This window comes from Rattus rattus, chromosome 11 (assembly GCF_011064425.1).
Source record: "Rattus rattus isolate New Zealand chromosome 11, Rrattus_CSIRO_v1, whole genome shotgun sequence".
NCBI classification, from domain to species: domain Eukaryota; kingdom Metazoa; phylum Chordata; class Mammalia; order Rodentia; family Muridae; genus Rattus; species Rattus rattus.
In genome coordinates, this window is record NC_046164.1 from 67,068,791 (window position 1) to 67,085,396 (window position 16,606).

Consider the following 16,606-nt stretch of genomic DNA (forward strand, 5'->3'; position numbering starts at 1 on the left):
TAACTAGGAGAGTACGAGTCTTCAACAGCTAGTTGGGCCAGGAAGCTCTGCATGTAGCTCTCTTCTCACCTCTTCTCATACTCTCTGCCCACGGTGTGGTCTCCTTTTCCACTATAGGGAACACATTCATTTCTGCTACTTAGAGATCTTCACAGGTTTTCTTAAATTTTTAAAATTTAAGTTTTATTTATTATTTATCATTAGTATGTGCACATGAGTGTCTGCAGGCCTGCACTGCATGTGCAGGGATCAGAAGACAACTTTTGTATGCACATCTTCTCTTTCCACTTTGCTGAGGCAGGGTCCCTCCCATTTCTCTGGGAACTCCCAGGGCTTTCCTATCTCCCCTTCCCATCGCATGGCAGGAGTACTGAGACTACACATGTGGGCTATAGCATCTTTCTTTCCTTTCCTTTTAAACCATGGATTCTAAGGATCAAACCTTAGGCTGATACAGAAAGTGCCCTTACTTACTAAGCCATCTTACTGCCCAATTCTGTGTGTGTGTGTGTGTGTGTGTGTGTGTGTGTGTGTGTGTGTGTTGCACGCAGGTACATTTACCCATATGTGCATGTCTAGAGGTCAGAGATTAATGTTAGGAATTTTCCTTTAGAATTCTCCACCTTATTTTTATTGTTGTGAGTTTGTGTTCATTATGTAGCTCTGGATGGCCTGGAACTCACTGGGCAGACCAGTTCTGCCTGCCCCTGCTCCCTGAGTACTGGGATTAAAGGTGTATGCCACCATATCTGACTTCCATTTATTATTGAGTTCGCTGTTTCATGGCTGGCCAGTGAACCCCAGGAACTACCTGTCTCTGCTTCCAGTGCTGAGATTACAGGTGAGCACCATCAATCCTGGGTCGCACATGAGTGTTAGGGAACTGAATGCTGGTTCTTACACTTGCACAGCAAGCACTTTTCCCTCTGTCTAGGCCCCAGCTTATTTAACAAGCATGCCCCTGCTCATCTACATGCACTCATTCCTCCTTAGAGCAGGTCTGTCTGTGTGAGCTGCGTGTGCTGCTTAGCTAGACAAGTGCCTGCATGCACTGCTTCTAAGACTGAAAAGAAGCCCCGACAGGGCCATACACTTACCGAGTGTACGGCTGTAATGAGTGAACCTTTTTGGTAGGGCTAGTGTAAGAAAGGCCCTTGAAGTGGCCATGGGGACCTTGGCCTCCCTTCTCTTTGTTCTCCAATTGTGTTGCCATGAGGAAAGCAGGCTTCCTTTGCCATGGACTGTATCACCAAGGGCCAAGCAAACTATAAGCTGAAACCTCTGAAACCCAACAGACTTTCCCCTTCTGACTTTTATTTTTTATTTTATTTTAATTATGGAGCCAGGGTTTCACTATGTAGTCCTGGCTAGCCTAGAACTTGCTGTGGGACTAGGGTAGCCTTGAACTCACAGAGAGCTGAGTGCTAGATTAATGACAGGCACTACCATGATTGTCCTCCTTTTTAGTTGACAGTCGTGGGAATTTTGTTAGAGATGGGAGTCTGACTAATGCAGTTCAATAAACACACGATGAATGAATAAATACTTTATAAATATGAGTAAAAGGCTAACAGAGGAGAAAAACTGACTATAAAATAATGTGCTTTAGAGCCAAGCAAAGCGGTGCACGACTATAATCCAAACACTCAGGAAACAGACGCAGGAGGAGTGTAGGGAGGAGTTATATGACAACCTGGTTACAGTGTGCAGCCCTTCTCAAAAGACTCAATCACTCAATCACCAAAATAAAACAACAGCTTTACCAAAACTTATCTGAAAATATAAAATTTACAGGCAGGGTGCTGAAAAGATCTGTGATGCGGCCTCCACCTATGGGCCAGGCGGCCTGTGAGTAAAAGGATAAAGTCCATGTGCGCTGACTGGGCCTGGCCTATGCACACCACTTAGTATTTGACGAGCATCTAGGTCGCACTTAGTTCTTATTGAGGGTAAATGTAGACAAATTTATCCAACTCCAGAATCTCTCTAGAAGGTACTAGTATTAAATGACCTTTTTATAAAGAAGGCAGCTGAGGCCACATGGTAGCAAGGCTGCAACAAGACTTCAGGGCCCAGCTCCAGAGTCCATGTCGTGTCAATTCCATGAAGAACATCTCTTTACCCAACATTAACAGAGTGAGTGGATATTTATAGAGAACAGATGCTCATTAATGCCCTCCAGATCCTGACTAAACAAAGCATGAGGAAGGAGACAACTGTCAATAGCAGAAACAACTGTGGGCAGGAAGCAGGGCTCAGGACACAGTGCTCACTGACGCGCCTACAGTCCTGATCCCAGTACTGCAAAACAAACTCAAAGGAACCTTTTTAGAAATAAGACAGGGAGAGACTCTGCCAGAGGATGACAAATACAGAGGTGAATGCTAGCAGCAAACCACTGAGCTGAGAACGGGGTCCCCGTTAGAGAAAGGATTGAAGGAGCTGAAGGGGTTTGCAACCCCATAAGAACAACAACACCAACCAACCAGAGCTCCCAGGGACTAAACCATCCTCCAAAGAGTACACATGGACAGACCCATGGCTCCAGCTGCATATGTAGCAGAGGATGGCCTTGTTGGGTATCAATGAGAGGAGAAGCTCTTGGCCTTGCGAAGGCTGGACCCCCAGTGTAGGGGAATGTCAGGGCAGGAAGGTGGGAAGGGGTGGGTGGATGGGTGGGAGAGCACCCTCATTGAAGAAGGGGGAGAGGAAATGGAATAAGGGGTTTACGGACAGGAAACCAAGAAAGGGGATAACATTTGAAATGTAAATAAAAAAATCCAAGTTAAAAAAAAAAAGAAACAAGACAGGATTTAGTCTGTATTAAACATTAAGTGTATTAGTATAATTATAAAATGAAATATTGCTTAACATTTTATATCAAATTAGTCTTGCTAATTGCTAAGCAGATGCTGAATCCATGGACCGCTGATCCTAGCTTAAGAGTTTGGATTCTGAAGTCATGAGCTGAGTAACCATCATGAAAAAGACATTCAGAAATGAGGTGTGGATATAACCATGGGTTTGAGTCTAGCCTGCCTCTTACTTGCTGTATGTGACTATGGATATGATTTCACTCTCAGCATCTAGAAAATGGGGAAAACTCTGCCTTTAAGGTACTTATAAGGATGAAATGACATCACCCAGTAGGAAGTGCCTAGGACCCAGCTCCCACCTGGTTCTTTATCAATAAACCTGGTTCTTTATCAATAAAGCTACTCTCCATGTTTTTCACCCCAACCCCCAACCCAGGGCTCATTCTGGCTTCTTCTTCCTTCAGCTTTTGGGATAGTAGGAACCTGGCTCCTAGCAGCCTTGCGACCACTCAGACTAAAGAACAGCAGTCATATAATCCTTCACTGGGCTACAGCCTGCTTCCCTCCTTTAGCTTTCACTCCACTGTGGCGGTAGAAACCCTTTCAGAGCTGTCATCATCACGCATTCTGGCATTCTGTAATCCTTCCCTTGTCTCCTGATGCAGTACAGAAATGTCCCTGGCTCATTTTACTGTCCTTAATCCAGCCTAAGAATAGGCCATTTCTCCAGAAAGCCTGGCCCCTCAAACCTTGAACTGGTACTTAGAAACCAAAACGTGTGTGTGTGTGTGTGTGTGTGTGTGTGTGTGTGTGTGTGTGTGTGTGTGTGTGTGAGAGAGAGAGAGAGAGAGAGAGAGACAGACAGACAGACAGACAGACAGACAGACAGACTGTGGCATCATTGCTCACAGGCCTTCTCAGTAGACAGATCTAGAAAACCTACATTGTGCATGGTCACAAAGATACACACCACATTGACTTCCAGACTGAGCAATGGGAACTGAAAACTATTCTAACCCCTATTAACAAGGTCTAAGCATTGGTGCACCTTCTGTATCAGCTGAGAACCAAGACCCTCAGCTCTAGCACCACTCCTCCTTCTCCTAGAGAGGATATTCTCGTCTTTGCATGCCTCTCACTGCCTCTCTGATACCCTACCTTGGGCAGCACAGACACTCACCTTTACCCCTCCCCATCTCCTGGTTCAGGAAGGGGGATGGGCTGCACTGAACATTTCATTTAATGCCTATCACCCTGGAGTATGGCAGTGCCAGTTTTCAATGTAGAATAAATAAAGGGCTGCAGAGAAGCAGACAGAGACAAAGTTGAACACTTCTGGAAGGTGATAAAAACAGATTCTAATTATACAGAGAATGTCTACTAAAATCCCCAGGGAAATTACAAATGAGCTGGCTCAAGGCAACCTGGCAGGAGGGGGGAGCAATCTTTTTTTTTTTTAAAAAAAAATGTCACCACAAAGATCTGTTTATGCCCCTGATTCACTTCAGTGTACTTTTCAAACTAAAGGCCATGCATTGTCTAACTGTGATCAACACAGGTCCCTGGCTTTAAAAAACCTTAGAATTGTGTTTGAAATTGTAGAACAAGCAAGAAAGAGACAGCTTTTCCTTGGCTTTGAAGCAAAAAATAAATAAAGGAAGGAAGGAAGGAAGGAAGGAGGAGGAGGAAGAGGAGGAGGAAGAGAAGAAGAAGAAGAAGAAGAAGAAGAAGAAGAAGAAGAAGAAGAAGAAGAAGAAGAAGAAGAAGAAGAAGAAGAAGAAGAAGAAGAAGAAGAAGAAGTAGAAGAAGAAGGAAGAAGAAGAAGAAGAGGAAGAAGAGGAAGAAGAGGAAGAAGAGGAAGAAGAGGAAGAAGAAGAAGAAGAAGAAGAGAAGAAGAAGAAGAAGAAGAAGAAGAAGAAGAAGAAGAAGAAGAAGAAGAAGAAGAAGAAGAGGAAGAGTGAAAGCACACTTTGCAAACAGAAAAGTCATTCCAGAAGGACTGCTCTCTGTTTTTTATGCACCAACAAGGAGGGCAAAGTCACTCTACATAAAGCCCAGTGCCCTAGTCCAAAGTGGCATTTGAGTAACAGAGACCTCTGAGTCACAGGGAGGGTAGAGTCAGCTCACTCTACCTCAAGCACCTCCACACCCACCTGACAGGTATTTACTGGGCATCTACCACTTACTAGGGAAGTTCCTTTTTAAGTAAGTATTCCTCCAAGTGTGGTACACAGTTAGTGCCAGATTCCTCACTGCTTATTGCTGGTCTGCTGCAGGGTTGAGTATAAAACAAGGAGCAAGGATGCACAAACTCCAACAGTGCCTCTGTCTCACTGGACATAGTATACAGTAGCTTGGTGTCATCTGACTATTGCGGCAGGCCACCTGGAGCACAGCTGTGACTACACTGTGCATAGGAGACTACACATCAGTCCCTGGTGGACTGCGAAAACTACAAAAATGTGGCCCTTCACCTTAGGGGGTTGTTTTAAGCTAGGTCAACACAGTGAAAGGACAGATGGGGAACATTTTAGGCTCATAATACAACATAATTCCATTTACACTCTCAAGACATTACAGTGGGCAATCAAGCCGCACCTCAACAGGCATGGTTTCCTTCACCATACAAACGGGATAGTAACAACCAAGCTACAGAACATGGGCAGCCAGACTCTTCAAACCAACCTCTTAATGGCAGCCATCGGGAACCCAAACAGCAGTAGAGAGAAGCAACCACTGATCCCTCACGACAATGGTGAACACTCTGCCCACTGGCTTCCTCAAAGGACAGGTATAGCACCATGGGCTGAAACACGATGGTGGTTGTGTGTGTGTGTGTGTGTCTGACTGTTAACAACACAATGGGAACCGACTAAGAAGGAAGGCACAACACTCCTGGCAGCAGTAGGAACACTTCATAGGACAGGTGACATTTGAGTTGGGCTAGAATGAGTACAATTTTGTTCACAAGAAGGACAGGACAGGCTGTAAAAAAGGTTCCGTGGGAAGAGAATTCAACAAGAATTAGGCGCAAGAAAAGCAAAGCTCCTTCAGAACAAAGTCCCACATGGGCCTGCCAGAGCAGATGAACTGGGGACTGACTGAGAAACAAAGCTCTGATGTAACCAGTATAGCTTTAAATCTCTATATTTGACCTTTGCGAGACCTGGGCAGAAGGGGGCATGAGTTACATAATCAGCGTCATGTATGTTTTTAGCAGACGTCTGTGTCTATGAGGGAAGAACTAGAAAGAGTCAGAGTGGTGACGAACGCCTGCAGTTCCCACAACAGCCACATCCGGAGGCTGAGGGCCTGCCTGAGAAGTAGAGACCATCTCCAAAGCCCAAGAGTACAGGGCTATTCCCCCGGGTCTTCTGCTTAGGGTAATGCTGCACCTTCTTCATCTTCTGCTTAGGGTAATGCTGCACCTTCCTCATCTTCTGCTTAGGGTAATGCTGCACCTTCCTCATCTTCTGCTTAGGGTAATGCTGCACCTTCCTCATCTTCTGCTTAGGGTAATGCTGCACCTTCCTCATCTTCTGCTTAGGGTAATGCTGCACCTTCCTCATCTTCTGCTTAGGGTAATGCTGCACCTTCCTCATCTTCTGCTTAGGGTAATGCTGTACCTTCTTCATCTGACTGACATCAGTGTGGGCTGCAGAGGAAACTTCTACTTAAAAGCAAGACTAAGGCTGAATGTGCTGAGGCCTCTTTCTGTCCCTACCTGCAACAGTATGGCAGACATACCTCTCCTCCCTGGGGGCTGTGAGAGCAACAGACTGGTCACCTTACCATGCAGATGACAGACAGACATCACCAGAGTCAGGCCTGCTCCCTTGGGTGCTATCTGGGCAAACTGGCAGCCACCATGCCAAAATGGGTGTTGGAGTACAGGGAGGGATGGGTTCAGTATACATGGCATCCTGAATATATTCTGTCATATTGTCACACAGGAGAGCTCTGGTCACTGTGAAAACTCTTTTTTGGAAAAACTTTCAAAGATGGAGATATGAAGGCAGAGACCAAGGTCAAACAGCTCCAAGTGTCCTACCTCATAGGGCAATTAAGGAGCAGGGTGGGAATCGAGGTAGGTACCACACGCCTGTAAGCCCTGCACTCTGAACACCAAAGCACAAAAGCTATGGGTTCAATGCCAGTTTAAAGTCAGTATGGACTATAGAGCCAGACGATCTCCTTACTCCTCCCAATGAAAAAGAAAGAGAGGTTGTTAAGTTCTCAATACCAGTTTGGCTGCCATGAGACTGCGGGGTTTGATAACCAGCTGAACCTCAGCATCATCAGAAAATGGAAGAATCCACCTCACGGCTGCTGGGGCTAACCGAGTTAACCAGCACCACCCGGTACACAGTGTGTCCTCAGCTCCTGTGGCAGCATTTGGTGAAGAGCTCACAGAGCAGCCCCTGTACAGAGCTGGAGTTTTAGGAGCTCTGGTTACCATTCCTGTGGGCCCTGTTTTAACTGAGGAAGAGCAAAGGCGGCGATACTCACAGTCTTTTTTTATCCACCACGCGTTTCACTCGGATGGCTCTCTGTTCAGAGTAAAGCTTACACACTCCTGGTGAAGCAGAAAGAAACCAGAACAGAGACTATTTCAATGGCTTCTCAGGCAAAGGTGTCATTAAAACTAATGAGACACTGTGGTCTTCAGCTAGCAAAGCCCCATCTAAATTGCATCTCTTATGAAATACCACATTTGACCTTTAGAAGAAAATGAAATACTTTTTAAGTAATCTTCAACGAAATCCAAAACTGCAGTCCTGTGTTCCTTCACTTGCTGGGAATGAATCTCCTTGTGGGCTGTAAGAGAAAAGGACAGCACTTAGGTCTGTGCTCAAGGACCCCAGAGAACAGTCGGCGTCCCCAGAGCGCTTCACTGAAAGCATGTTCAAAAGCGTAGCTATAAAACAGCCTCATGTCAAGTGAGACTACATTTTTAAGAGTAAGATTTATTAGGGTTCACCAGGTGAGAGATTAAACCCATAGAAACTGCAGTCAAATAATTTATAGCTTATTACAGCACCGGGGGAGTGGAGCTGATCCAGCGCCTTCCGGAATGCTGACCTGGCTGTATTAACAGCATCCAGTGCTCAGGCTCACCTTCAAGTGACATGCTTAAATCACACGTGCTAGAAACCCAGACACGCTCCGCCTGAGCTGCCTTTCAGCTCACCGTGGCTGCTCCTCCCCTTAGACACTGAGTGGCAGTATCCATACTATACTGCCCTCTAAGAACCTTTCGCAGTGACGAGCCACAAGGACGAGCTACCACACAGAAGCCTGTGGCAATTCCTATAGTAAGATCCTGCTATTGGTGCAGGGCCTAGGTGACCAGTAGGAAGGCATGATGACAGGACTTCCCAGAACGACCTCAGATGAGCCAACTGCGGTTCAGAGGCAGTGAGTAGCCTAAAGTCACACAAATGCCTAACTTACGTCCTTAAGAGTATGGGGCACAGGTTATGCTTTCACCAGAGGACCACATAACTTGGGACTCACATAATGATCTAGGAGCTCTGCAATGCTGGACACAGGATTTTCTATGTTGCATATTTTTCTGGCAAGCTTTCACTAGACTTCCCCAGTGGCTGCTCAGGGCTCCTCAGAAGCTCCTCCACCAGAAGTCACCTGGTAACTCTAACCTCCGTAGTATTAATGTGCATGCTTAAGAATCAAGAAGACATAAGACTGAGAAGCCATCTAGCTCTGCAACAGGGATGAAAACCAATGAAAGGAAGATAATGCTAGGCTTCTGGTGTCAGGCAGGGTTCTAAGCACACTGTTAGAATTTAAGTGAACTGTAAGAGATATGCCTAAAAGTTGAGCCCAGGGAAATGAAATGATTTGCCTAAGGCCAAAGAGCTATTGTGTGGCAGAGCTCCAGTACATAGCTTTTAAGACATGGCTACCGAGCCTTCTCTCGACCTTGATGTCTTGTATGGGAGTTGATTTCAATAGGACAAGTAGATCTTAGGGAATACGGTTCCACCCTCAGCCACTCAGAACACAGCCGTGCATGCATGTCTCCACAGATATACAAATGCTTGCACACATACAATCTGGTCCCTCTGACCTTGGCCTTTAGTAGGTTATGGATTGTATTTAGAGAGGTCCTCTCAGAGCGACAGTCTTTTTAGGGCTTTGATCACCCTAGCTCAGATGGCTGACCAGGAAGGATTATAAAATCGTAATGTCATTCAGAAAGGAAGAAGGAGTGGTAAGTGGCTGCATAGTGAGCTGCTGAACTGGTTGGGACATCCATGGGATCTGCTGGCATCTTTCAGAGCACTTCACCTTCTGTTCTGAGTTGCTGAATTGCGTCTTTACAGGTCCGCATGAATATCTGAGCATCCTGGTCTATCTGGTCTCGCTCTGTGTCTGTCATCCTCCCACATTCAGTCATGGTGTGGCTAAAAAAGAGGAAGAAAGTGTGAGGGTGGCATCAGTGAGAACATAATGCAATCTTGGTAGAGTGTCAAGAAGAAAGGTTTTTCTGACCAAGTGATCCTGAAGCTAAGACTTGGAGCAGAGTGTCCAGACCAATGGGTATGAGAATGGGGGTGGGGGAGGGTAGCATAATCAGTAACAGTGACACCTCTCCGCCTTAGTTCAATACTCTGCACTTTACAGATGAACTTCAGACTCACATGCTGCAGCATGAAAGGTCACTTATATAATACAGAGACTCAAACCACCCCATTTCACTCACCTGTTCATCTAGCCATGAGGACAGAGGACAGACAGAATCCTGGCCATTCCATTTCCACCTGTGACACAGGTCACAGGGTTTCCATTCTGTTATGGTAAGGGCTCTGATTTCATTCCGGAAACAATGGCTTCCACGGCACTCAGTCAACACCACTTTTCATGCAGTGCTGGTCAGGAGATTATTGGGCTTGCACTGCAAAGCTGCCCTGTTTCTCTGCTTTGGGACAGAGCTGGGACCACCTCTGACTCTCCCCTTGGCTGTGCTGCTTCTGACCCTGCTTTGCTTTTTTCCGCTGCATTTATTGTTTTTCTCCTCTGATACTATGTGGAAGGACCGTGTGCCTGTGTCTGCTTCCCCAGTAAAAACAGGGAGCACAGAGTGCCTGACTAATCTTGAGTATATGCTGGGCCTGTGCTCAGTGCATATGCATATCTGATTCCTTTATATAGGTAAAGGCATCCTCAAGTCATGCGTTCCCTCTCAGGATAAGTACTAGGCCAGGGTTCAAAACTGAGCAAGGCTTGTTTCTGATCTCCACAAAAGGCACCCAACTGTAGGAGAGATCAGCAAAAAGAAGCAGAAGAGGACAGTAGGGCTCACCGTGGAGCATGGTCAGATGGTGTAGGAGGAGGTGCTGGGTAGGACAGGCAGAATATAAGGCAATGTCCTGGCAGGATGGAGACAAAGAACAGATACAATCCCCCACCCTGTGGGTGATGGTTTGAGTGAACATATAGATAGCATCTACTCCACACCTGGACACATGTGAGTGAAGTAAGGAAAGGAAAAGTTGGGCTGGTCCTATGTCAACCAGGCACCCAAGGTAGGGCAGCACATGGCATGCACTCACCGTGTCTCCTCACTGATGTGCCTCACACATGGCTGCACCATGCACCATTCCTTTTAAGGTAGTGTTACAGTGAGCACTTACTTAAAACTCAAACACAGACACTCTGCCCTCCACTCCCCGTGCTGGCTTCACCAGCAGGATAACCCCTGGAGGATTATAAACAGAGCCATTTGTACTCTGCATGGTTTCTCCATAGCAGACTGCCTCAAGACTGAAGAATCCTAACCTCGGGTGTTCCAATCACAGTGGAGCGACCACTGCCATTGTCCAAGAGAATTAGGCTCGGTACAGACAGTGTCTGAGGGGTTGAAGTGACAGATGTGAGAGATTTTGATGGGCAATACAGACTGTTTGGGTATGGAAGCAACGGAAACGTCTAGGATGCGGGTCGGGTGTATAAACAGACATCTCACCCGGGATACAGGCCCAGGCTTGAGGGAAGGAGACAATGGTACTGAGCCAAAGCTGCCGGCCAAAGTTAGGGCCTTACATGTGGGGAGCTGGAGTGCTTACAAGAGGGTTCCCCCACCCTGCTGCTTCACTGTGTTTTAAGAGCATGGGATACACAGTGTGCATCTGAAACAGAGCAGGCTAAAGTTATCAAGGCCACAACTGAAGTTACAATAACAAAACCATACTATTCTGAAAAGATTAAACATCTTGTAAAAAATTACAAACTATTCTCATGGGATTTGCATATCTAAACTTCAAGTTTTCTTTCCTTGACTATGTAAAAAAAAAAAAAAAAAGCCTGTGTTGTGGATGTCACTACATCTAAATAGTAGATTCAGTTAGAGGCGACTAAGTGAGGTCCAAGTTTGAACTGGTCAATTAACTTCAGGAGAAAGGTGGAGAAATGAAAAAGACAAGTTTATTTACTGGCTCAGAAACTTAAAGGAGTATATTTTTCCTTCTGACTTGGTTGCCAGGTACATCAAGAAATAGCTAGTTCAAGGTCAAAACATCACTGACCTTGTCTTGACTATAGTTTTATATAGAAGCAGTCACAAGCTGAGGGTGAAGAAGTGACAAAAAAACCATAGCAAATGCTTTACTGTGTCACATGCTGAAGGACATGGAAAGTTAAATACTATAACCTTGTTTTTGCTAGGAATGTTAGATTCACAGCAACTTTAGAGCATATACTGGGCATATAATATGTATGGGGAGTACACATAATGAAATTAAATTGTTAATGCCTAGGCTACACACAGGAGTCGAATATAGATCCAGCTTTCAATAAACTATCAAGCAGGAGACAATGGCAGGCCTGTGCATAAAGATGTGTTGTATCACACAGCACAGGCCAATGGCTAGCAAGACTTTGCACACACTGACACTGACCACTGTTCTAATCCAGGAGGCTACGTACATTTACCTACGTAACTCTCAAAGCTTCCAGGTAGGTGCTATTTTATCCCCATTTTACAAGTGAAGCAACTGCAGCACAGAGAGGCTATCTGACTTGCCAAGATTGCACAGTCAGTTACCAACAGAGGTGGAGTCTGACCAAGGCAGCCTACTCTGGAGTTTCAAACTTCATCGATCCCTAGAATTCTTCTTTGTTTTTTAGAACCAGGTCTCATGTACGTCAACCTTGCCTCAATCTCACTAGGGAGCTGAAGACGGCCTTGGGATTCGGAACCTCCTGGTTCCACCTCCCAAGTGCTGGGGTTACAGGTATGTGCCACCATGGTCAGTGAGGCAGGAGAGTTCAGATCAGTGTGTGTGTGTGTGTGTGTGTGTGTGTGTGTGTGTGTGTGTGTGCGCGCGCGCGCGCGTGTGTGTGTGTGTGTGTGTGTGTAGCGGATGGGGATGGAGGAATCTACAAACTCTTGAGAGGCAGGCACGGCTGAAGGAAGCAAGAATAACAATGGAAGCAGGTAACAGTGGAAGGAGAAGAGAAGGGTGAAGACTTCAAACTGGCTGCAATGCAGGACAGTTGGACTGCTGACCTTAGTGACTGCCAGAGCTGGTCAGGGACTCTGTAGCCAATGGAAAGGCTGGGGGTGATAAAGAGGAGATGAGGTGACATGCCACATGTACAGTGGTGGAAGGTCAGGCCTGGGGCTACTGACCTTGAGCTGAGAATCTGCCTTATTCATCTCCACATTCATTTGCTTGTATTATTTATTTGTTCCCACCTCTCCCCCAGTTAATGCTGGGACTGAACTAGGGTCTCATGCATGACAAGCAAATGTTTACCACAGAACTAGCTGTATGCCCAGCTTCTCTCGTCTCTCGGTTTCCTGGAACTTATTAAGGGTAGGGGCATGATAAAATTTTGTAGAACTTGAATTTCAGAAAGGAGCTGCTGGGTGTGACAACCACCCCCTGGAACCCAGGATTGAGAAGATAGGAGGACTGAGAGCTCAAGGCTAGCCTGGGCTACAATAGAAAGGCTCCCATTTTAATGAGGCAGACATAAGGAGGGAAAAGAATGGCAAGGTTTAGGTGATAGCAGGAGGTTTGAAAAGGAAGAACCAGGGCTGGAGAGATGGCTCAGTGGTTAAGAGCACCAGACTACTCTTCCAGAGGTCCTGAGTTCAATTCCCAGCAACCACATGGTGGCTCACAACCATCTGTAAAGAGATCTGATGCTCTCTTCTGGTGTGTCTGAAGACAGCTACAGTGTACTCATATATAATAAATGAATAAATCTTTAAAAAAAAAAAAAAAAAAAAGGAAGAACCAGGGATGTAGAACTGCCTGGAACAGAACAGCTATTTTAGGCAAAACTTAAACAGACCCTGAGATCTGAGTCTGTGTGCTCAAGAAGAAGCAGCACACAAGAGGAACCCAGGAAGCACTGGGAACTGAGGGCAAGTACCCTCAGCAGAGAAGAAGCAAAGCTCTGGAGACAGGATCTCCAGCACCATCACAGTGCTCTGAAGGATGGACCAGGGCAAGGGCTCTGTGCAGCTAAGATCTGAAGAACACAAGGAGCTTTAAAGAATGGTGGGAGGTCTCTGAAGTACCACAAGTCAGTGAAAGGAGAAAGTCACTGAACTCGGACAGACACAGCTAATGAGCCGTTAGGCAGCCCCACTCCTGTTTTAGATCTGAAGCCGAGCCCCACCTTCTCTTCAGACAGGCTCTCCAGCAGCTTTCGCCAGGCTGTGCAGCAGTGAGTCCATTCCTTCCTGCTGCTCAGACCCCAAACCCTGACAGCATCCTAGCCCCCTTTGCCTCTCTGAAGTTTACACAGAGCATCTACATACCCTGTAGGCTTCACCTTCAGAACACTGCCCAGACTCTATCCAGCACCATCTCCCTCCCAGTCCGCAGCTGAAGTTGGCTCTAAGTCTGCTGCTTCTGCCCACCCTCTCGTCTGCTCTGGCATACCAGCCATGTGGATGCTCTCAAAGATTTGGATCCTGTCAGGCCCTCTGAACAAACCTTCCAAAGGCTTCTAAGAGCAAAGACTGTTAGGAGAAACAAGGCTCTGGGCTCATCTCACCCACACCAGCCCTTTGGCTCGGGCTCATCAGCCTTCTGCTCCTTCACTTTCCATTCGTGCTGCATGCATATGGGCCATACAAGTCCTGGTTCTCCTTCTGGAATGTTCTTCCCCAGGTGTCTGAAGAAGTGACTCCTTACTTTCAGGTGATGAGAGGGCAAGTTGTTACATGTCCCTAATCTGCAGGCTGAATGGCTTTTCTGGGAACAGTGAAGTGAAATGTTTCTGTTCCCATCAGACAGAGAAAGGTGATGGCTTCTGAAAGAATATGACTAGTTACCAGGTTACCTATACCACACTGGTTCAAAACACACTGGGTTACTATCCTCTGGCTCCATAGTCCCAGTTAAGGAGCCCAGCTCAGTGAGAGTGGATTCTAAAGGCTAATCTGAGAATACTGATTACTCAGGGAGGAGGGAGTCCTCAGATACACTATATAGGCCTACTTGACCTTGGACACTGGAAACTGACAGTGTTGTCAGTCTTTTAGTAACAACAACAGAAACCAACCAAGTTGTTTTCCCAAGTGGCATTGTTTTGTTGCCAGGGTATTATGGAAAAGGTACAGAGTAGAGAAATTATTTTAATTAAGGTCATTCTAAGATCCAGCCAGAGGCTGCCTAGGCTGCATGCTGTTCTGCTCTAGTAAAATGCCATTATTAAAAAAATTAAATGGGTCAATAAAGTCTGAGCTCTACATTCTGGAAAAAATTATAGCTTCCTAATTATGTCAACCTAACAAAGCCTCATGGTCCGAAGGCAGTATTTCAACCCATACTCTTTCAATTCTGTGATTACACTGCTTATAAAATGTTCCTAGAAGCAGGCCAAGGCCAGCACGTTGTACTGGGAGGGGACTGTAAAGCTGAAAGGCTGGCAACAGTTTACAACCTTAGGGAAGGAGAACTCGGTGGGAGCGGATGAGGGACTCTTGCCCGTCTTCATGGGCAACACAGTATGGGGACACCTATTCCCCTGTCCTGGCGCTTCTGTGTGTACTGGCTTTCCCCTCCTCCTCCATCCCTCATGAGTGGGTACTCCAGCCAAAGGAACTGCACATGTACCGAGCTCCAATTCCCAGCTCACCCTCATGCCTAGACTGGCTGCCCAGGCAGCAGAGGTTCCTTTACTCCACTCTCTCTCAGCAAAGGGACCTGGTCAGGCTAGCTGGGAGCCAGAGACTATGGCTGATCAGTGGCACTAACCTGACTGAGTCTAGCTTAGAACCATACTATCATAACCAGCTCACCTACAGTCTCAAGCCCTGCCCATTGGCCTAGTTTACCCCAACCCAGGCTTTGTTTGATGGTCAGAGCATCACTGGACGTGGAGTTAACTTAATCATCACTCACCAAGGGAATTCACACAGACCTCATTCAATCCTCACAGACCGTGGCCCACATTACATCAGAAAGAAAAGCAGCGTAGAAAGTGAGTTGTACATACTGAATGGTACCCAGTCAAAGTGGACGGAAGTGTGTCTGGTCCCAAAGCCCCTTGCTATTTCAAAGGCAACAGACAAGGATAGGTTGAACTAGGGTTCAAGGGCTAGCAGAAAAGACTGAATTTCTATAAAATGCTGGGCCAGTTAAGAGTAGAGAAGCCTCAGAGACACTGTCATATGTGCTGCTCAAAGGGGTCAAGTGATGTGCTTGTCGAACAGCTGGCAAGCTGAAGCCCCAGTCCCCAAGGTCACCCTGGTCACCAGCCCCAGCATTCACCACCACTGTGGCTGGGAAGAGACAGGCTAGGGGCTGTGGTGGGCTGAACTGAGTTTCCAGTTAGTTGTGCAGTTCTGGGAACCCTGGAAACTTGCTATGTCTCTTCCTCTGTCACAATCAACTTCAAACTCCATTATAATGGTACCATTCTCCCAACAGACTGAAATTGGAATTTCACATCACTTCAAATGTAGCAAACGTTACCTTCTTTTATCTAATCTCCAACCATTTAAACACTTAAAACTGACCTTAGCTAACAGCCAGTATAGAAACAGGCAGTGGGCAGGGCCCAACCTAGCATAAGTAAGACACTGACGTTTGGAGATAAGATGGCTTCTGCAGACTCTCAACAGTTGCTGAGGTGGCCAGAGCCAGACTACCTTCCATAGCACTCATCATCCACCTGGTCTGATTGTTCTCCAAGCCATGGGAGTATTAACAAGGAGTCTTTACACCTTAATGCGAATGAAACCTCAGGATTTTATTATCTTTCTAACAAAATTGGCTTGAGACTAGACCTCTCTGCCCTTTCTCTTCTTATCTTTTACTCATTCAAAATCTTGCTTAACAGCCAACATTTTCTCATGTTTGCAGTTACATTCAACATAGTCCAGCCATAGCACAATGCTCTTTATAGTCTTAGCTTTTCCTGGAAAGTCGGCTTAATCTGAGCATATAAGAATCCTTGTTCTTCATGTACTGTGATGTTTTATGTGGGGAACCTGTCTTCAGTTCTTTTCCTGTTGCTGTGACAGAAGCAACATAAGAATTTAGGTCTCAGTTCAAGGTTCCATTATGAAAGGGAAGGGAAGGGAACAAAAGCCAGAAGCAGATAATCATGGTACATCCAATCAGGAAGCAGAGAGCAATGAAAGCTGGCACTCAGCTCTTCTATTTCAAACAGTTCCCAATCCTGGCCCATGGAAGGGGTCCTGTCTACAACTGAGGTCGATTTTTCCACATCAGTTAACCTAATCCAGATAGTTCCCCACGAGTACCCAGAGGCTTATCTCCTAGGTGATCCAGGATCCC

General features: G+C 46.2%; 1 protein-coding gene across 1 annotated transcript in view; it reads right to left on the reverse strand.

Moving 5' to 3' along the window:
* Positions 1-16,606, reverse strand: part of Stx18 (syntaxin 18) — a 90,089-nt gene that overhangs the window by 16,715 nt on the left and 56,768 nt on the right. The window contains exons 3-5 of the mRNA XM_032916952.1: positions 9,129-9,244; positions 7,557-7,634; positions 7,326-7,392 (exon numbers count right to left, since the gene is read on the reverse strand). Coding sequence (XP_032772843.1) covers positions 7,326-7,392; positions 7,557-7,634; positions 9,129-9,244 — 261 coding nt within the window. The remainder of the gene's footprint in view (positions 1-7,325; positions 7,393-7,556; positions 7,635-9,128; positions 9,245-16,606) is intronic.